The 22,553-nt window shown below is 38.5% G+C and overlaps 1 protein-coding gene across 1 annotated transcript in view; it reads right to left on the reverse strand.

Annotated features, from left to right (window-relative positions):
* The window catches only part of LOC122804885 (ATP-binding cassette sub-family G member 5-like), a 195,153-nt gene that overhangs the window by 30,408 nt on the left and 142,192 nt on the right, over positions 1 to 22,553 (reverse strand). The window contains exon 7 of the mRNA XM_044075073.1: positions 2,515 to 2,624. Coding sequence (XP_043931008.1) covers positions 2,515 to 2,624 — 110 coding nt within the window. The remainder of the gene's footprint in view (positions 1 to 2,514; positions 2,625 to 22,553) is intronic.

Consider the following 22,553-nt stretch of genomic DNA (forward strand, 5'->3'; position numbering starts at 1 on the left):
TGTATTCTATAACGGGTCTAATGAGGGATGAGTACAGTGGGACAATGACCTCCTTTTTTCTGGAAGAAAAGCCCTTAGTAATGAGGTGTGCCACATAGAAGGATTTCCTGACTGTTGTGGCGATGTGGTTATCGAAGGTGAGACCACTGTCCACCTGTGTCCCTAAGTCTCTTATCAAACTTTCGGTGTTTAGTGTACTGTCACCTATATGGTAATTCATGGATACATGTTTTTTCCCAAAGGGGATAACTATACATTTCTTGGCATTGAGCTTGAGCCCATGGCTCTGGCACCAAGCATCTGTTTCTGTAAGGCCCTTTTGTAGAGTATCCACATCATTTGGGGATTCAGTAATGGTTCCCAGTTTGCAGTCATCTGCAAACTTTGTTATCCAAAGTCCCTTAGTGTTGGCCTGTACTTCAGAGAAGTAGATGCCAAACAAGAGCGGTCCCAGGACTGAACCCTGAGATACTCCACTTGTCACTTGTCTGGAGCTGGATTTGGAGTCGGCTACTTTTACAGTGTGGGTTCTATCAGTAAGCCAGTTAGCAACCCATTGGGTGATGTAGGGATTAATGCCCAGCTTAGTAAGTTTATCTATGATTCCAGAGTGGGGGATGGTGTCAAATTTTGGGACTATCATGAGTCTGTGATAATAAAATATATTTTATAGAAAGTGAGACATGATAGATGCAACTGTACATATATGTAGTCTATATATGTGTTTCAAATATGGTTTTGTCTATATAAGCACTTAGAAAGAGGATTTATATGAATGAAGATTTAATAAGAATATATTAGGGTGTGCTTATTACTCTAAGACTGGAAAATGGTGTAGTCATGATTTGATTGATACTAGTTAAGGTTCCGTATATAAATGGAGTGGTTTTAAATGTATTTTATTGAATGGTCTGAAGAAGTGGGAGTCATTCCCATGAAAGCGCTTACCAAATAAAGTATCTTGATTCTTCAAACTGAGCTGAACATATGCTGTTTTTCTTTTACATTGTTTATGATCCCTGAAGTTCTGCGTGTTGTTGTATGCTGCTATTTTCTTTGGGGTCATTTAACTCGAGCTGCATTCCTGTTTTTTGTGTGAGGGTGGAAATTACCTTTAGATAGCATTTAATTTATTTCTTACCTTATTCTACATGGGGTGTGTGTGTGTGTGTGTATATCTTAATGGACTATGACCACAAAGCATTTTGTGTGTGTGTGTGTGTGTGTGTGTGTGTGTGTGTGTGTGTGTGTGTGTGTGTGTGTGTGTGTGTGTAACTTAGTGGAGTATGACCACAAAGCATTTTGTGTGTGTGTGTGTGTGTGTGTGTGTGTGTGTGTGTGTGTGTATCTTAATGGACTATGACCACAAAGCATTTTGTTTGTGTGTGTGTGTGTGTGTGTGTGTGTGTGTGTGTGTGTGTAACTTAATGGAGTATGACCACAAAGCATTTTGTGTGTGTGTGTATCTTAATGGACTATGACTACAAAGTATTGTGTGTATCCTTCCTTAGCTGTCCCATAATGATCTATGCAATCAAAATGCAATATGTTTACCAGTTACCTATTTGCCACAATAATTAGTGACATTTTACATGGTGTTGATATTTTCAGTTATGTTCATTGTTTTATAAAAGTGTAATTACATACACATTACTCAGTTTTGTTTAGTTTTTCAGCTTCTATATTCATGGAGCAGAAGTGGTGTGTTGCTGAATATGTTAAGTCTGATCTTTTCCTGGATGTTAAAAATACATGGTTAAATGTCATTCATCTACTGACCTGTGGTTATCAGATGTTTTGCTAAAAGAGTGCTTTTTCAAACGGGGTAACATGATCAGGCATTTCAACTTAACCCTGTGTAGCAGTGACTCTGCAGTTGACTACATAAATTCCAGGTGTACAGGGGGTTTAGGAGGTGATGGGAGTTTACCTACAAACACAAAGTGGATAAAAATGCTTTTAACCACCTCACTTCACTTCAGTCAAAATACACTTGATATGAAGTCCTTAGAGATTGTATCCAAGCACATCTTTCCCAGAAATCTAATATCCTCAACCATGCATTGGAGCCAAGAGAGGTTATGAAATTCTTATCTAATCCTTCAAGAACTGACACTCAGCAGCCATAATCAGATGTATGGAAAGCAGGCAGCAGGTCCAAAATCTCAGGTAAAAGATGTTTTATACAACTTTTAGACAGACTTCCTGTCTTTTGAAGACCGCACTTGTATTACCCTTTTTATAAAAGAATAGGATTATGAACACAGTGGTACAGATGTTAGTTTCTTTAACCATTATCCAGTTGTTATAATGAGCCCTTTTGCCTGATGTTATATTTTATATGCTGTATACTGAATTGCTACATTTAGAATAGATCGGTGAAAGTACATATTCAAAGAGACTTGTCAACAACTTGCTGTCCTTATGGTGGCCGCAACAGTAAACATCCTTTCTGTTGTGAGAAAAAAACACAAAAGAGTACTGTACTGCTTGACACTTTAATAGTTGACTTACATGTGAAAGTCTTGCCATAAAACTCATTGATGACCAGAATTTCAGTGCCATACTTCTGAAATGTAAGGTAGCTTAGCCACAGGAAGACCGTAGGCATATCTTCAGTAGTCCTTCAATTAAAAAAGAAAAGTTTTGTTACTGAAATAACTTCAAGTGTAGTCAGTTTGTAAGAATAAATAATGTACCCAGAGTCAGTAGAACAACTCTCATTTTAGTATTAAATTAATTCAATATTTAAAACAACAGTGAATGAAAAACTTCATAAATAAATGCCAGAAAAAAATCATATACAGTTTGATTTTAAGAGGAAAAACCTTACCATAATAAACAAATGGGAGGATAAATGTGGCAGCATTTGTAGCATTTATATGGGGGTGTATCAGTCAATCATTTAATTGCTGTAAATGTGTATTTTATTATGATTTCATGTGTGACTGGATAATATGTGGATGCATTTTAAGAATATGTTGAGATGATAAATAAACTAGTGGCATATAAACTCTTTTGAAGAGAAATGGCAGGGCAACAGTGTACCCTGTCTGCTCTGATGGAATTTGAAGTCCAAATGAGCTGCGAGAGTTGTGTCCAAAATATAAACAGTGTACTGGAGTATCAGGCATCCATTCTGTAAAAATTAACTTGGTGTCTGAGCAGGTGCTGGTTGACACAACTCTCACTTCACAAGAAGTCTAGAACTTGATAGAGATCATAGGATGTCAAGCAGTTCTTAAAGGAATAGAGTCCAACACATTGCTTCTGCTGAAAATAAGTTTTAATTCTCTATGAACAGACTACATTATGAGAAGAAAGATAATATTCCAGGGTAAAGTGCCTCCAAAAAGCAAACCACGAAAATAAAAAGAATAACTCCAGAGGTAACACCACGACTATCGGAGCCAACCAGTGAGCAGAATTCAACTGCTGTTGAGCACTTGTATCCTGATGGGAGCCTAGCCTTTTTAGAATACATTATGAACTGATGTTGCTCATGGAAGAGGTGTGTCTTTGTGACTGAAGCAACTGAACAGTACTAGGTGTGAACTTATTTGTTTTGAAAGATCTATTGTTTTATTTCTTTTCGTACATATGTACATATAAACTCTTATTGAATATTAATATAATATTATATATTAATATAATACAATACAATATATTGAGTATTAATATAAGGAGGAGTACAGAATGACCTTAAGCGTATATCCTTTACTGCTGTGTATATAACATTATATATCCTACTACTGTGTTCCCAATACTTAACTAAACCCATATCAAGCATTTTATATAGATTTGCTGCTGCGTCACTGATATTTTTTTCTGAGTACTTACCTGAAGATTCTCAGTCTCTGGGGTGTCATCCCACTCCATTCATCCTCCGGGCTCACTTTGCTCCCCTACCGTGCTCCCAAATCCACCTGCCCTCACTACCTCTAAATTTAAACCTATCCACACCACACCCTTTCCTCTGTTAGCCCAACCTCCTCATCCATACACTCCATCTCTCAACATATTTCTATTAATATCACGCTAGCATCCCACCTACATACTACTCCCCTTGCTTCATTTCTACAAACTACTTCTCTTCCAATTATCCACGTATGTCATTTTTCTGATTACCTCTCTAGTAATCCTTAATCCAAAATGATTCCCCTTACTCTCATAACACTAAAGCTCTTCTTCCTCTCTTCACTTTCATCATATCTAGTCCCTATGTGACCTATGCTAAGCTCTCCTACAGACACTACCTCTTACACCAATAACATAAATCACTACTCCCTACCCATCACTGCTCACCTCTTTTACACAGACAATTTATTGGTCATTAAACCTAAACTATTACAGACACAGCTATACCTGTTTAACATTAAAATTACTGACAATTTAACGAAAATTAAATTTTACCTTTACTATACAATCTTGAAATTCCTCCAGCTCTGTAGTGATATCGACCCTAACCCTGGTCCCAACAGCACTCAATTCCCGTCATCAACCCATATTCTAGGTTCATGTAATATGCTTAAATCTATCTCAGTAAACACATATAATATGTGCAACAAAATCTCTAACTTGCATGCTTGGATAACTGCATAATCTCCTGACATACTAGTAATTACTAAAACCTGATTTAAACCGCACATAAAAGTTACCTAAGTTCTTCCTCCTGGCTTTAGAATGTTCAAAGCTGATCGACTTAAAAGAAAAGGAGGTGGTGTTGCAATAATATATCCTCATTCTATCTCCTTAACCCCTCACAACCAGTCCATACCTTCCTTCAACAAAGTCAAACTATTGATCACCTACCTTAAATTAAACAATAATAACAGTCTCTTCATTATAGCTTTATACATACCCACCTGGCAATAACTTATCAACTCTGGAAAGTATTCTATCATAAGTGTCAAAAAATATCTCTCTGGAAACCATAATATTAGGTGATATCAACAATGACTGTCAGAAATTAACTTAAAATTCCCCACAGGTGGCATAAACATATTTGGATTTTTCTCAGTTAATTACTCAATCAACCTTTACCAGTTCCATAAACCAAAATGGCTCAATTATTGGCTGGATTTTGTTCTCCCATCCTAGCAATTTCTCTATATCCAAAACACTTCCAGCCTCTGTCAGTGATCACCACCCCATCTGCACAACTAGACTTATCTGTCATTCATGCAGACAAAATACCTACAAGACAGTACTAAACCTATCCAACGTTGACCAGCAGACCTTTACAAATCCATTAATTGGTCCTTCTTTAAATACTTACTGCTAGATGATGCAGTTGAACAATTTAATTCTGCTTTCCTAAACACCTTAGATTGTTTAGCTACCACCAGAAGGAAAAGAGTCAAAACCAACTATACTCCTTGGCTTTCTGTCTATACCAGATCACTCATGCAAAAAACAGACCAGGTTTTTTGGTTATAGATTTTAATTGTTGCTTAGATCTCTGTTGAAACTGTTGCCTCACTGTTCTGAGAGACTGATCTGCAAATATACAGAGCTGAGTATATTTTTTAGGTTTTAGAGTTTGTACTGTTAGTTGTTGCTTAGATCGCTGTTGAAGCTGTTGTCTCACTGTTCTGAGAGACTGATCTGCAAATATACAGAGCTGAGTATATTTTTTAGGTTTTAGAGTTTGTACCGTTAGTTGTTGCTTAGATCTCTGTTGAAACTGCTGTCTCACTGTTCTGAGAGACTGATCTGCAAATATACAGAGCTGAGTATATTTTTTAGGTTTTAGAGTTTCTACTGTTAGTTGTTGCTTAGATCTCTGTTGAAACTGTTGCCTCACTGTTCTGAGAGACTGACCTGCAAATATACAGAGCTGAGTATATTTTTTAGGTTTTAGAGTTTCTACTGTTAGTTGTTGCTTAGATCTCTGTTGAAGCTGTTGTCTCACTGTTCTGAGAGACTGATCTGCAAATATACAGAGCTGAGTATATTTTTAGGTTTTAGAGTTTCTACTGTTAGTTGTTGCTTAGATCTTTGTTGAAAGTCTTGTCTCACTGTTCTGAGAGACTGATCTGCAAATATACAGAGCTGAGTATATTTGTTAGGTTTTAGCGTGTGTACTGTTAGTTGTTGCTTAGATCTCTGTTTAAACTGTCGTCTCACTGTTCTGAGAGACTGATCTGCAAATATACAGAGCTGAGTATATTTTTTTAGGTTTTAGAGTTTCTACTGTTAGTTATTGCTTAGATCTCTGTTGAAACTGTTGTCTCACTGTTCTGAAAGACTGATCTGCAAATATACAGAGCTGAGTACATTTTTTAGGTTTTGGAGTTTCTACTGTCAGTTGTTGCTTAAATCTCTGTTGAAACTGTTGTCTCACTGTTCTGAGAGACTGATCTGCAAATATACAGAGCTGAGTATATTTTTTAGGTTGTAGAGTTTGTACTGTTAGTTGTTGCTTAGATCTCTGTTGAAACTGTTGCCTCACTGTTCTGAGAGACTGATCTGCAAATATACAGAGCTGAGTATATTTTTTAGGTTTTAGAGTTTCTACTGTTAGTTGTTGCTTAGATCGCTGTTGAAGCTGTTGTCTCACTGTTCTGAGAGACTGATCTGCAAATATACAGAGCTGAGTATATTTTTTAGGTTTTAGAGTTTGTACCGTTAGTTGTTGCTTAGATCTCTGTTGAAGCTGTTGTCTCACTGTTCTGAGAGACTGACCTGCAAATATACAGAGCTGAGTATATTTTTTAGGTTTTAGAGTTTCTACTGTTAGTTGTTGCTTAGATCTCTATTTAAACTGTCGTCTCACTGTTCTGAGAGACTGATCTGCAAATATACAGAGCTGAGTATATTTTTTTAGGTTTTAGAGTTTCTACTGTTAGTTGTTGCTTAGATCTCGGTTGAAACTGTTGTCTCACTGTTCTGAGAGACTGATCTGCAAATATACAGAGCTGAGTATATTTGTTAGGTTTTAGCGTGTGTACTGTTAGTTGTTGCTTAGATCTCTGTTTAAACTGTCGTCTCACTGTTCTGAGAGACTGATCTGCAAATATACAGAGCTGAGTATATTTTTTAGGTTTTAGAGTTTCTACTGTTAGTTATTGCTTAGATCTCTGTTGAAACTGTTGTCTCACTGTTCTGAGAGACTGATCTGCAAATATACAGAGCTGAGTATATTTTTTAGGTTTTGGAGTTTCTACTGTCAGTTGTTGCTTAAATCTCTGTTGAAACTGTTGTCTCACTTTTCTGAGAGACTGATCTGCAAATATACAGAGCTGAGTATATTTGTTAGATTTTAGCATGTGTACTGTTAGTTGTTGCTTAGATCTCTGTTGAAACTGTTGCCTCACTGTTCTGAGAGACTGATCTGCAAATATACAGAGCTGAGTATATTTTTTAGGTTTTAGAGTTTCTACTGTTAGTTGTTGCTTAGATCGCTGTTGAAGCTGTTGTCTCACTGTTCTGAGAGACTAATCTGCAAATATACAGAGCTGAGTATATTTTTTAGCTTTTAGAGTTTGTACCGTTAGTTGTTGCTTAAATCTCTGTTGAAACTGTTGTCTCACTGTTCTGAGAGACTGATCTGCAAATATACAGAGCTGAGTATATTTTTTAGGTTTTAGAGTTTCTACTGTTAGTTGTTGCTTAGATCTCTGTTTGGGGTGTGGATAAGTTGATCCAGGGCACTGGAATTTATGAATTCCAGAAAGTGCTGAGTGAAGGAGTTGGTACATGAGTAGTTTCCCATTTAATGGTGGGGTAGTTGAAATTGCCCAATATTAGGGTGTTTGGTTGAACCCTAATATTTTCCAATATATCAAGAAAAGAGGAGTGGGAATCCTGGGGCATAGTGTGGGATCTGTAGCAAGCTACAATTTGGATTGCAGTTTTGCCCCGAGTTACTTGCACTTGGATAACCTTAGATGCATTATGCTGAGCAACTAGCCTAGAGGTGTGGATATCCTTAATGAATATGGACACACCTCCACCTTTGGTGTTCTGGTCCAGGTTAGATGGCCAAAAAGTGTGGTATGAGTTATAGCCTAGTAATGCAGGGGTGCTCTCTGGAGCCTTGAACCAGGTCTCAGTCACTGCACAGATATCAATGTTTTCCATTTTAAGGAGTGCCTCGAGTGAGTGCATTTTGACATTTAGACTTCTAGCATTGAGTAGCATTACTCTCAGTTTTTGCTTGTCTTTTCCCGTTACGGTCGTAAATTTTTCATTTGAACCTTGCCTAAAAAAGGCACTATAGAGGCGGTAAGAGCTTTTGCCAGTATCCAGAATCCCAGGGGTGACAAGTGCAGGCCATCTCTGGCAAAGCATCGTGGTCTATCAACCATGTCATCCCAGGCAGACAGATACTGGATCCCCTTTTTGTCCTTGTACTGCGGTATCATTCTGGGTGATGGCAGGATGCTACTCAGGACTAGGGTCATACCTGCCTGGGCTACAAGATCGGAGAGCTCTTCCATGTCTCTTTTCATGTACTCCAGGGAGGTACGCCTCAGGTCATTTGCATCAACAAGGACAATCACAGAGTCATATTTGTACTTGTTGTGGAGTGACCTGAGTGTGTGGGTTATGTGGTCGATCCTGGCACCTGACAGGCAGCTGACAGTAACCTTCTCCTTGTTTAACCTGGTGAGTGGGACATCAGTGTGCCTGACTATAGAGTCACCTATGACTAGTGTATTTGGTACATTGTTTTGTCTTATGGGCTGTGGTTGAGTGGCACACTGAGTCTGTGGGCTATGTGTCATTTGGGTTGTGTTGGTGGAGGAGGTTGCTTGCATTTCTGCTGTGCAGGTCTCTGTTGCTTGAGCAGATTATTTCTGAGAGCCTCCGCAAATGTTTTTATGTTTCTATGTGTGGATTTTGGTGGTGTAGGGTTAGTGGGACTATGTGATGAGTGTGGTGTGGTGCAAGTGTTTACCTTCTCCTCTTGACTCTCAAGTTCAGTCTTGGTTGGAGAGAGCTTTACCTCCAATTTGGCTAGATAAGTGCATCTCTCACAGGTTGTAGTGTTGGGTGGTAGGAGGAGAGGGTTGTCTGTGTACATGAGGCAATTGCTAGATTGCCCCAAGATGCCCAGATTAATCAGATAGACAGGAGAGAACACTGGGAGCTAACCTTTGGACATGCCTGAATAAAAAACTATTTTCCTCTAGACAAGTGAGGAAAGTGAGTACAAAAGCTGTTTTTCTCTAGGCAAGTGAGGAAAGTAAGTACAAAAACTGTTTTCCTCTAGGTAATGAGGAAGGTTTAGTGCTGTAGTAATTTGTAGTTTATTTAGTGCTTACAACAAGTTCTGAACAAGTGCTGAGCATGAATAAGCAAATTCAAGTGCTAAAACTAAGAATCTGGACCTGGATCTTATTGTAGATAGGCTACCTAATGCTTACCACTCCCATTGATAAGCTAGAAGGCTTCCCTCCAACACAGAAAGGCTTGGGGACACAGAAGCTTACAAACAGTCCTGGATACAGCAAATCTGTATCTGGACTAAACTAGTTACAGGGAAGGTGGGAAACAAGCGCAAACACAGGCTTTTAAATGAGAAAGTTGAAAGAGATGGACAAACTGCCCAAATGGCCAATAAACTACAATTTATGTGCCAGAAACCACTCTTGTGGTAGATAGGCTACATTGTGCTTACCACTCCCATTCATAAGCTAGAAGGCTTCCCTCCAAAATAAAAAGGCTTGGGGGCACAGAAGCTTACAACAGTCCTGGATACAGCAAATCTGTATCTGGATTAGACTACTTACATGAAAGGCAGAAAACAAGCTTGGAATATATATATATATATATATATATATATATATATATTTTTTTTTTTTTTACTTAAGTGGGTTGACTTTCTCAAAACGTTATTTCTGTATTAGAAAGAATGAGCTAATGACAGTAGCTAAAACACTTTAAATGCAGTACAAGCTAGCACACTTGAGTGTGTAGCAATATTAAGGCAAACACAGTTTAAATAAATGCAGATAAGTTAAAAATGACAAAAACAAGTTTATGAAAAATCAAATAAGAGCACTTGAACACTTAAAAGCACACAGAACAGCAAATTAAGGTATTAAAGTAGAAGACAGTTATGTAAGAGCAGCTCAAGAAAGTATAAGTACATGTTTTTTGTGTGTTTACCAGACTATAACTTGTAATGAAGTGAGTAATTTTATTGCACATGTAAAGCACACTTTGGATGATTTATTGCAATCTAATGTTATAACTGAAGAAATTTCTAGGTTTGTGACAGTTGAACAACCTATCATACCTATGGTGAAAGGTTTAACTAAGATCCATAAAGATCCCCTCAAACCCCCATATAGACCAATAGCATCTGGCAGAGGCTGGGTTAATGAGTTCCTCTCCATATGGGTGGAGAAGAAACTTAAATAATGTTAACTTAAGTGCCAGCAATAATTAATGATACCTCTTGGTTTTTAAGATCCTTAAGTAATTTTTATGAATCTGTAAGCACCCATGAAAGTTACTTATCTGTGACTTTAGATATGAATAATTTATTCACCGTGATTCTGAATTTTTATGGAATCACAGCAGTTAAAGATTTCATTTTATCTCAAGCAGTATTTGATGAAAAGAAAGTTATACAGATATGTGCTTTCCTTGAATTGATATTGGGTAATAATTTATTCAATTGTTATGATCAGTACTACTGTCAGAGAGATGGTGCAGCCATGGGCCCCCCCCTGTGCCAACACATGTGCTAACTTGCTGTTGGCACAATGGGATGCTACCCATGTTTTATCTAGTACCTGCCCATGGAAAGCAAATCTTAAAGTGTACTACTGATTTGTGGATGATATATTTATTTTGTGGAGTGGTACAACTGAAGAATTATTGTCATTTGTTAGCTATTTGAAAAACACAACAGATTTTTTTACGTATTGCTGTCAGTTATTCTGCTGAATCAATAGATTTTTTTAGATGTGAAACTCTGTAAAGATGTGACTGGTAAATTTCAAACCAGAGTGTATAGGAAAAGTTGCTGGAGAAATAATATGTTAACATATGACAGCATGCATCCAAGGCTTATTTTTGATAATGTATTGCGTGGACAGAGTCTAAGAATTTCAAGACTTTGCACTGAAGACAATATATATAAAAGTGAGTTAAATAATATGCAACATATGTTTGTTTGTCATGGTTATCCAGCACAAAGAATTAATAGGACAATATCTAAGGCAAAAGGCTGGAGAAGGAATAAGGGTAAGCCCAGGTTTAAATGTAGTGCAGGTAATTCCAACAATGGAACTACTGCCACTGAACAGAAATCAAATAAAACACCTATGAACCTATGTAAGAATAAATTTACACTATAACAGTGATATTGATGCTATTTCCCAGGTGATAAAAAAAGAATTGGAAGATTTTACATACTGACAATAAACTAAAAGCAGTAGTAGGTCCCCACCCCAGATTTGCTTATACTAACAGTCAGAATTTGAAACAGATTTTATGTAAGAACATATTTCCCAACAAGTCTAATGCATTCAGGTTGAAGTTGGGACTTTTTAAATGCAAAAAAAAAAAAATGCAAGGCCATATCTCTCAACCTCTTAGAGTAAGAAATCTGGACAAAGCCATGAAAAAAGTGGTACAAATAGGGACAATTTTTAAATATTGCTCTTACAAACTTAGAAAGTTGCTAGATTAACAGGTTTTGCATTAGCATGAATTTTCTGAAGGGTATGAAGTCTAAAACTCAAATGTCTGTCATTATTTTCTAACTTCAATCTTTAATGATTTGCCACTAATTTACCAGAAAGCCACAATTTTATGAAAAACGGACCAAAATATAAGGCAAAAATTTGGACATTCTGCAAACATCTGTACAGTTGAGAGGAGGCATGTCACTATATTAAAGAAAATAACATTTTTGTACATCCTGTATCAGGCAGGAGGTATTCACCCAGATTACATGCAGATTGTAGAACTAAAAATGTGGTGTATTTAGCTCATTGCACATTATGCCAAGTTTTCTGTGTTGGAAAAACTAACAGAATGGATTCACTACATAATCTCGAAATACTGAAACATCGAATTTCAGTATCTCAAAACTATGAAACCGAATCCACAAAACACCAAAACTACAAACCCCCAAGCCCAAAACCGTGAAATTCAAAACATCAAACAAACTGCATACATACACCACAACACCCACATCACAACATAAATAAACAAAAACTACACAATACACAACTCATACACACATAAGAAGGGGGGCAAGCCCCCCTGCACCCCTCATGTGGGGGGGGCTGTGCCCCACCACCTACTTAAATATACTAACTCCGAGATCGCACAAACAGGAAACAAAAGCAAACTTACACACGTACATTCTCCAGTCCCTCACACACACATCAAACATATCAGCACACTCAAACACACACTAACCCCCACTCAAATCCCTTACAAAACACTCACCTGACAAAACACCTAGATCCACACACGGCACCGTGCACAATAAACACCCAATCTTGGACATCATGTAGCGTAAGGCCATAACTGCAAATCTGAGATTTTCAGATTCGCGATTATGAACTTTCACTATTTTAAACATTCGGGTTTATAGTCTCGGGATACTGACATTCGACATTTCAGTGTTTCAAGATTATAAACGGCTCCCATCAGCACATAGAAATAAATAAAAAGCACAAGTTTCAGTCTATGGTGTTATATATCCAAGAGAGTATGAGAGGAGGGGACATTGTACATAGTACTGAATTAGCTGAATTAAGATGAATAGCTGAGCTGCAAGCCAACCATGCACCTGGGTTAAATGGTTGTATACCTTTAAAAACCTTAGTGAAGGGGCGTAGGTTTTGCTATTGATTCTGACTGGTTGTTTAAATATGGCTGATTTTAACTTTTTTTTGATCTGATGAAGAGCTAATGCTCGAAAGTGCTTATCTGTGTTTTAAATAAAAGTATACAACTGGTCGTGGACGGCTCCAGTGGGTTTTCTTCACATCAAGTTTAAATTTGTCATCTGTTGCATCCTTACAACTACATATAAAGACAACAGCATATAAAGCATATGAAAAAGAAAATTGCTTACAAAATCAACATCTAAAACTGTTTTTCCTTTAATAGAGCAAAATGAAGTATTGCTTCCAATGCAACTAGCAATAGAATAATGTTAGCATAGTTTGCTTACATCAGTACTTTGTTTACTGAAATAATCATGAGGGGACAGAAAAGTCTGTCTCTACAATCTCTTCTTGTGAAGATAATATTCCTTCTAACACAAAACAATTGATAAAAACTACAAGGAAATTGTTGGTTTAAAGGAGGAGCTAGCAGACATTGGACTTTCATCCAATGTGTTACAGGGGTTTTAGAGCTATCTTACCAATCGGACTTGTTGAATAACCTATTCAGACAACTCATGTGTAACAGGCACTGTTAATAGCGCACTTCATCTAGGCCTGGTTCTAGGGGCCCTTCTTTTCTCACTATTCACAGATGCTTTTACCTGTGATTTGCCATAGACAAATTGTGTCGTACATGCTGGTAATGCTGTCATAACTAATGTTAGGAAAAATCTAAACATGCTTAACACTGACTACCTAGAAGAGTTTAAAACTATCTAGAATTTGGTTCATATCAACAAATTAAGTATTAATACTCAAAAAAGACTGTTGTCTTACTGTTTGGTACATCCACAACACCATCATCATTACTGTCACAAATCCACTGTGAAAACACTTCACTTGTATGAAGCATCAAAGATATGTTAATATCACTTTTGATCAGAATCTCATTTAATTTCCACACTGAGTCCCCAAGTTATCGAAATTCTTGCAAAATTTCTAACCTACTGTCACCACAAGCTAGGTGATATATTTCTATTGTTCTCACTAGGATAGAATATAGTTTGCCTTACTGATTTTTGCTCATCTCAGAATGCTAATTAGAAATAAATTCGAAAGGCTGATTAATTTAATTAACTACATAGGGCATCACTGCATTACTATAAATAAAAACATCTGGTTCCCTAGCTTTTGCTACAGGTACAATTTTTCCAGAATTCTCCTTCCCTGTCTCTTTCTCTCTCTCTTTCTCTCTCACTTTCTCTCCCTCACAAAATCCTCATTGAGATGTACTGTCCTCCTGTCTGCAGTAAACTATCACAGAATAGTCATTCACTGAGGAATTCCAATGGCTTTCAACTGTAAGGCACTCTTTCATAAAATCATGAATTCTCCAAGATTGCTTTGGTCACCTGGAATAACATTCCTGAAATTATCAAGAATTCTGAAAAATGTCAAGACTTCAAGAAATCTCTCAAATATCATATTTTTAAAGAAAAGAAATGTAACTGCTTTAGAGACACTACTTGAGTTTTGCTAAATTATCTACTTTCTGTCTGCTGCAGGTCATAGTTTCATAGGTAAGTACTAGACTAGCTGCTCTTGCTGGTCATTTTAAATTGAGCCAGTTTCCCTTTTTGTGCTCCAAATAACCTATTCCATTTGGTTATAGTTTGGCTTTACCCATCACATGGTCAGTAATTATATATATTACCCCTAATAAGAATAACTGAGATCATACCATAGATAATTTGAGGGGACCTATGCATGGGATAAAGCAATTAGGTGCTTGAGTTGTAAACCATATCTTACTCATTTTCCATTAATGTGTTATAAGACATAGTGTGAGGACCTAATTTATTGTAATTTTGCAAGATTATTTGTCTATTTCTCTGCTACATGTCTCTATGCATTACTGCAAGAATCTCAGTACATATTGTCATCTTCCCACTGCATTCCCTCCTCTACAGACCAGGCGCATTGTATTTGTTAAAAGGTTATCAAATACATTTTAGATATTCAGCCAGATTCAATAAAGCCAACATGGACCATTTATACCATATGCACATTGCGCCACAACACACATATGGTAGCTCACCATTTTGGATTCTGTAAGTGGCTCTACATTGTGTGTAGAGCCACACATAGCCACACAAACAAGGTAAACACCATGGCATGCAAATTACAACATAAGCAGCTTAATTGTATTATGATCAACAGTTCCAAGATGGAGGAACTATTCAACAAGCTATAAAGCAACAGTGTAGACTCAGTGCTGGTTTTTCCTGCAAATTCCAAAACCTATTGGAACAGCCACGGAAAGGAGTCTAACCAGAAACAATGTTAGGGGCTGTTGTTTTAATTCATGTGTATGTGCAACACCACACACTAAAATATTTCTTTGAATTGCTCATCAGTACTGACATAAAATGTTTGGCTTATCATCTGCAGATGATGGTATCCTCTGCAAGCCAGATGGTCCTGGAAGAAGTTAAGCAAAAGGTAAGGACATTATCACAATAAACAGTAGCACAGTGGGGTAATATTTTCCCCTTTATATATCCATTCACTATACTTTTACAAAGAACTTGTATGACAACTCCAACCTAAGCTAATCAATCAGAATGTGTTGTTAACTGTAGCAATCTTCAAGCCCCCCCCTTTATAGTAATGCAGTGATGCACTGCTGCTGTCCATTTAACATTGCACAAACATGGCTGGCATTGTTGCTCAGTTTGCATACTACCAATAAACGTGATAACTGGAATTGGTGGGAAAGCATCAGTTTCCATTGCTCTAGTTTGGCTGGTAGACATGGCTAGCATTGGAGAGGAAGGTGCACATTTTAGGGCACAGAGGTGAGGTGTTCAGGAGTCCAGGATATTTAATGGACTCCTGGTAAAGCACCACAACCAAAGGCTTCTGCAGGTGGACTACTCTGGCTCACAGTACAAGTCTGAGGTGTGGAATATTTTGGTCCAGGCTGTATCCAGTGCCACTGCTATCCCACACCCTGGAGAGCAATGTAGGCATCATTTTAATAACCTACACAGGAGAAAAAGGGATAGTCTCAGCCGTTGGTTGCAGGAATTTGAGACTGTGGACATCCCACAGCTGTGTAAGTATGACAATAAGAGAGTACTTGCAAGACTTAGAAAGCTAAATTGATGTAAGACTGGCATGCATAATGTTCTTCTGTTCTTTTCTGTTCTTTTCCCAGCTCGCAACAAACATGAGTTCAATTGACAGGCTCATGTTGCTCAATTAGAGAGACTGAGAGAAGCAAGTGGCATGTATGCAGCAGAACAGAAGTGTTATTTTTGCATTAAAAGTTAAAGACAGGTGTTTTGGTCTTTTGTAGGGTTGTACCAAATTAAGCATGCATAGCCCAACTGTAAAAGCAAGTATGCATGTATTAGTCCGTAGCACAAGCCAATTGTAAGAGTCAAATATGAGACTGTAGTCAGAAGTTGTGGGTTCAAATACCATGATTCACAACTATACAATACTGTTATTTCTTCAATAATATTTACGTTAAATTAAAAATTCTATACCAGTGGTACAATGTCCTGCTGTAAACTGTAATCTCTATAATTGGAACAAGCATATGTGTAATATATGCACATTTCTAGGATTACTTTCAGCAATCTGTAGTATAGTGTGTATCTGTTAGGATGTATACTTAAATATAATACTTCAGATACAAGAGTTGTATAATTGTGTTAATGCATTGTATGACACATACGATGGTACTAATTTGGTTTCTTTTTTTCTCTCACTCCAAACCTTATATATTTTTTTAATTTTTTATTATGTGTCATTAAACTGTCTCTGTGTCATCCATGTGTATACTTAAATGTAATACTTCAGATAAAAGAGTTGTATAATTGTATTAATGCATTGTATGACACATACAATGGTACTAATTTTGTTTCTTTTTATTCTCTCACTCCAAACCTTATATATTTTTTTAATTTTCTATTATGTGTCATCAAACTGTCTCTATGTCATCCATGTGTACAACATGACTAAATGTTACACAGCACAGTGAGGTGGGCCAGCCCCAGAGGACCTGCCCCTCACTCCACCAGCTCCAGCACCAATGCCCAGCATATGTGGAAGCCAGTATGGCAGCATTACCTCTGCTGCCCCTGTACTACTTGTGGCCTCAGGTAGTACTGCCACAAAAGCTGGTGCAGTAGTACCCTCCAAGAGCAGTGGCAGAGGTGGTGATTTCATTACCTGCAAGGAGTTGTCAGGGATGGTGTGTAGGGTCGTGTACTGCATTGTTGGTGTATGCCTACACTGGATGGAGAGGCCACTCTCCCTTATGGCCTGTAGGAGGAGAAGATATCAAATACTTCAGCTGCCATTAGAGTAAGGGGACAGTGATGACATTCACAGTCTCAAAGTTTGATGTTCATGAGCCTGCATTGTCCCCTCACTCACTCCAAACATGGTGTTCCCCAACTTTTTGTGTCCATCACCATCCCTGTCTCTTGTCTTGTTTGTTTACATTTGCCTTCTCACCTACCCAATTTATCTGACCCAGACATACCTAAGTCCCTTACCCAGCAGTCCTCTTTTACTGAATTAAAAAAATGGGCACCTGTCCCACAAAAAAAAATTGCCCATACATAGCTCTCCATTTCCCATATATGTCTTCTTGACACACTTGATTTGGTTCATTTGGCTATACAACATGATTGCATTGTTGTCACCCCTCTAGGGGAGGTGACAGTCCAAATTCAGTTAATATTCTGCACGTTTTCCGTTTTTACTGTTAAAGAAATGTATAGCTATGGTTCTTTCCTAACTTCCTCCTGCACATTACTGTATTGCTTTCCCTTTGTTTTCCCCCTGCTTCCTCCCCATTTCACCACTTTCCTATCTACTCCATTTTAACACCTATAATCTGGTCAAACAATAGAATCACACACAACACACATAAGTAGCAGAAATAGTAATGGATCACTTCGCATTTTGGCCTCTATGTTTGTGTGGAGTTTTGCATCACACCTCAACTCACAGCAAAAGTGAGCAGTGGTACAATGCTGCAGTTATCTCCATGCAATGCTGCTTAAACCTGCTGTGCTACGGCAACACACAACAACCCATGTACTATAAAGAATTTGTGTCACTGCATTATCACTGTTTATTTAAAAGTTTTTAAAAGTACTATATACACCTGGATTTGAATGCAGTATCATCCGGGGTCAAAAGGAAATGTATCAATGCATCTACACTTGCTGCCACAGAGTCAGTTAAGCAGCATCTGTGTTTCTTAGACTCAGTACTAACGCTCAGACTTTTCACAATGCAGCTCATGTTTGCATACTGCTTAACTATGCACAAACATGGAAAGCATTGAAATTTGAATCTCACATGCGCAAACACTTTGCCAATCGTGCAAACCTGCTGTTCACCTCACTATGGAACAGCAAATATTATTATGTATTACTACTATTTATTGCCCATTTCCTGTCTATGACATTACGAGTGGAAACATAAAAAACTGAAGGCCGTAACTAACAGTATTTCTCATATTTACACTACCGCCATGTGTTGTCCCCCCCCCAAACACTAAAACCCTGGTGTCTCAGTACTTTTTCCATGCATATATCACCTACACTACAGACATTAATATCAACTTTTGTGTGATATGCAATGCACATTAGTCTGGTAACATGCAGAAATAAAACTATTGATCCATAAGTCTAAAAAGCCTTATCTGCAAGGCTAGGGAAGGGATCAGCATGGACCTTATCCACAGGGACACAGGTGACCTTCAGCACACTTGACCTAACCCATTTTGGTTTTGTCAAGGATAAATCATGCTTATTAAACAATGTGGACTTCTTTGATAGTGATCCCAAAGACCTGGATGAGAAATAACAGGACATACAGAAATGTTGATTTATCCAAGGCCTTTGACATTATCCCTCATTCAGGTATCATAGAGAAACTCTCCCATCTGGGGTTAACCCATACATTACTAGATGGATACCCAACTGGCTCACCGACAGAACACAAACTGCCAAAGTTGGGGACTGGACCTCCACCACTAGATCACTTACCACTGGAATACCACAAGGAATTGTGCTGGGTCATCAGCTGTTTGGAAACTATTTCTCTGAAGTCCAGGCAAAGGTAAATGGCCTATGGCTCATCAAGCTTGCAGATGACTGTCAACTCGACACAGTCATATAGTCTCCCAACTATGTTTACATATTACACAAGAAGGCGACGCAGACAAATGATTGTTGCCAAACTCATGGAATGAACCTTAAAGAAAAAAACATGCCTCATTGCCCCCTTTGGCAATGAAGTATCCCTGCTAATTATGATATACATAGCACCCCTCTAAGCTCAAACACAGTGTTGTTAGACTTGGGAACACATGTTGATAGCAATCTACACTTTAATCACTATGTGTCCATAGTGGTGAAACACACATATTTTACATTGCACACCTCATGAGTAAGGCCATCACATCCAAGAACAGGGAGGTCATAGCTCTGCTATACTTTACCCTTATCAGACCACTAACTGAGTATAATGCTCCCTTTTGTCTGTACCTCACCAGACACCTGCAGCAAGGAGAGAAAACATGGAGGTTTTTGACTGAAAGAATGCAGGGCCTCCAAAACATGATAAACATGGAAATACTGAAATACCTCTCACTGTGCTCAGTATCATGCAGCCTGCTGAGAGGTGACCTATGCCTGGCCTACAGACCAGTCTCAGACCCTGCCCTACTGGAAATTATTGAAATCTGGAAATCAAATGGGACAAGAATAACTTGCTCCAGGGATCTACACTGAGCCTGTGACATAAAAAGAACATGCTGTGGAGATAGATATATCTCTCAGCATTACACAATCTCTCTTCTAACAATGACCATGTAACAATGCTTAATAAGGGTACTTGTGTTTTTACATGGCTAGGCTTGTAAACACCTTAGAGCTGTTATGCTATCAACCTCCTATGTACCTATGAAGCTATAAACCTATGCAGACCTCCCAACATCATTCGCTATAATTTGACCTGCAGTCTTGTAAAAATCAGACTTCTGCCATGGCACATGCGTAAAGTACTGAGTTCTGTAGTCTGTGTACTTAGGTAGGGGTTCTGTTCTCACTCCAGTCAACTGCGTGTGTGTGTGTGTGTGTGTGTGTGTGTGTGTGTGTGTGTGTGTGTGTGTGTGTGTGTGTGTTTCTAGTCCAAGAGCAGAAGTGTGCATCCTACACTAACCTCTCCAATCCCATGGATTGACAGTATTTTGATAGATGCATATGCCAACACATTAATTTCATGATGACCTCCCAACACCTTCTCTCCAACATGTCCTGCTGATGCCATCCACTACAAGCTGAACTGCAGTCTTATAAAAGTCAGACTTGTGCTGTGGAACTTGCGTAAAGTACTGACTCCTGTGGCCTGTGTACTTAGGTAGGGGCTCTATTCTCACTGTGGACAAGTATGTGTGTGTGTGTGTGTGTGTGTGTGTGTGTGTGTGTGTGTGCGTGCGTGCTCTTGCTTGACATTACAATGAGCTTTTTACACCAGCATATGGGACACTGTTATTACCATAGTCTCCTCAACAGACACTGCTGATGTCATCACTAAAAGTGTTGTCTGAGATACTCCAAGTCAGACTTGAGCTGTGGAAATTGCCTTAAATACAGAGGACTGTAGTCTGTGTACTTAGGTAGGGGTTCTCTTCTCACTGCAGTCAAGTGTGTGTGTGTGTTTGTGCTCTTGCCTGAAATTACAGAGAGCCTTTTATACCAGCATGTGGGACACTGTAATTATCATATTCTCCTCCATAGACACTGCTAATGTCATCAGCTGTATCTGATTTGTGGATATGCACTATTTCCACCGGGGTGCAGACCAGGCAGAAGTCACCTCATCTCATACAATATAGATTACAGTTACATGGCTTTCAGTCTATCCACATATATCATGGCACAGTTTATAGGCCCTGTATTTTCTTGGTGAGAAACTCCTGTGATCTCTCCAGCTGTTGCATGTGTCTGGTAAGGTATATGCAAAAGAGAGCATTATATTCTATTAGTGTTCTGATGAGGTTTGAGTACAGTGCTTTCATACAATCCTAAGATCTGAATATGATGGCATGACTTATGAAGTACACAACACAGGTTTTAAATACCAGTGTGGATACTTGGTGGTTGAAGTTCAAATTGCTATCTATATATGTTCTCAGTGCTTGCATCACTGGGTTTCAGCATAGCAGGACTCTCATCAATGTTGTAATTAGGATGGAGTTCCACCTTTCAGAAGGACAAAATAAAGACACATTTCTGCATTTATTTGTAGACCGTGTGCCTTTGCAACCAATCATTTGTCTGTATTAGCCCGTCCTGTAATATATTATCATAATGGGTGGACTCAATGATTGCACCCAGTATGCAAGAATCAGCAAACACTGTAAGCCAAAGGCTTAGCTTAAATACTTTAGCCTGAACCATCAAGAAATAGATTCCAAACAATAAATGGCCAAGCACAGATCCTTGGGGATACCAGTGGTGACTGCTGTACTGGTACCAGTTGATTCACCAACTTTCACAGTATGTGTTCTGTCAGTGAGCCAATTGGTTACCCATCTAGTGACATGAGGTTTAATCCCCAGCTGGGAGACTTTCTCCATGTTCCTGCATGGGGGAATTGTGTTCAAACCCTAGGCCACTTGAGGATAGCCAGTATGCACTGTCTTAGCTACATCCAGGTCTATCACACAGAATCAATGGGCTGTGCCAACATCACAGTTTGCCCATAACATGACTCATCATATGCACATTCCTGACATGGTTTAATGCATACTTCAACACACCATCCACAGACTATGTTGCTGTACAATGGTGTTTTCAACATGCATCCGTGTGAGTTGGGGAGACAGTACCCGATGCATGCATGTATAGACAGATCCTGACTCTCCTCATCTGTGAGGTTGACCAACATGTAATCATGGACCTTTTCTAAATGGACACTAGTCATATACTGGCTGTGTGCAACAGATCTGTGTGATTTGTTAATGCTACATCATGTCTGTTACATCTGTTAGATGTCCTCAAAGAGATCACTGACAACATGCATGACAACAACACTATCATCCTTTTGAACTTGACAAGGCCAAGGTATTTGATACAAATCCACACTGAGGTATTCACTCAACACTGTCAGATGTGGCCATATACACCTCTATCACCAAGTTGAGATCAGTGTATCACATGCGTGGCATCTAAATATGTTGCCATGTGTGAAGTGACCTATATCTAGTTCCAGTAATCAGGTCCATACATCAGGGCTGTCTGCCAGGTCATACCAAACAGCTGACTGAAGGACTACAAATTGTGAGCAATTGTTGACTCCAACTGTGATATTAATATAATACAAACAGTATTAATGCACACAGATGATTGCTGCCACAGCCATGACAACACCTGAAAATCATGGGGTGATTTCTTACATCAGGAAAACAAACACACAACCCAAGTACAATGTGGACATCACACCCTATAATCAGACCAATAGGTATGTGACCTGTGTCCTGGGTAGATGGTAAGTGGAACACCCACAGCATGTGGTCACAGTGCTGACTACTCCCTTGTATGTAACACAAGTAGTGAGTATGTGAAGGACATCCACATCAGAGGCCATAATATCTCCATAGTTTCCAGCCTTCATCATTCCAATAACGGAGAACAATGCACCCTTCTT

The sequence above is a fragment of the Protopterus annectens genome, chromosome 6.part0 (genome assembly GCF_019279795.1).
Source record: "Protopterus annectens isolate FY-2018-M chromosome 6.part0, PAN1.0, whole genome shotgun sequence".
Lineage (NCBI taxonomy): Eukaryota > Metazoa > Chordata > Ceratodontiformes > Protopteridae > Protopterus > Protopterus annectens.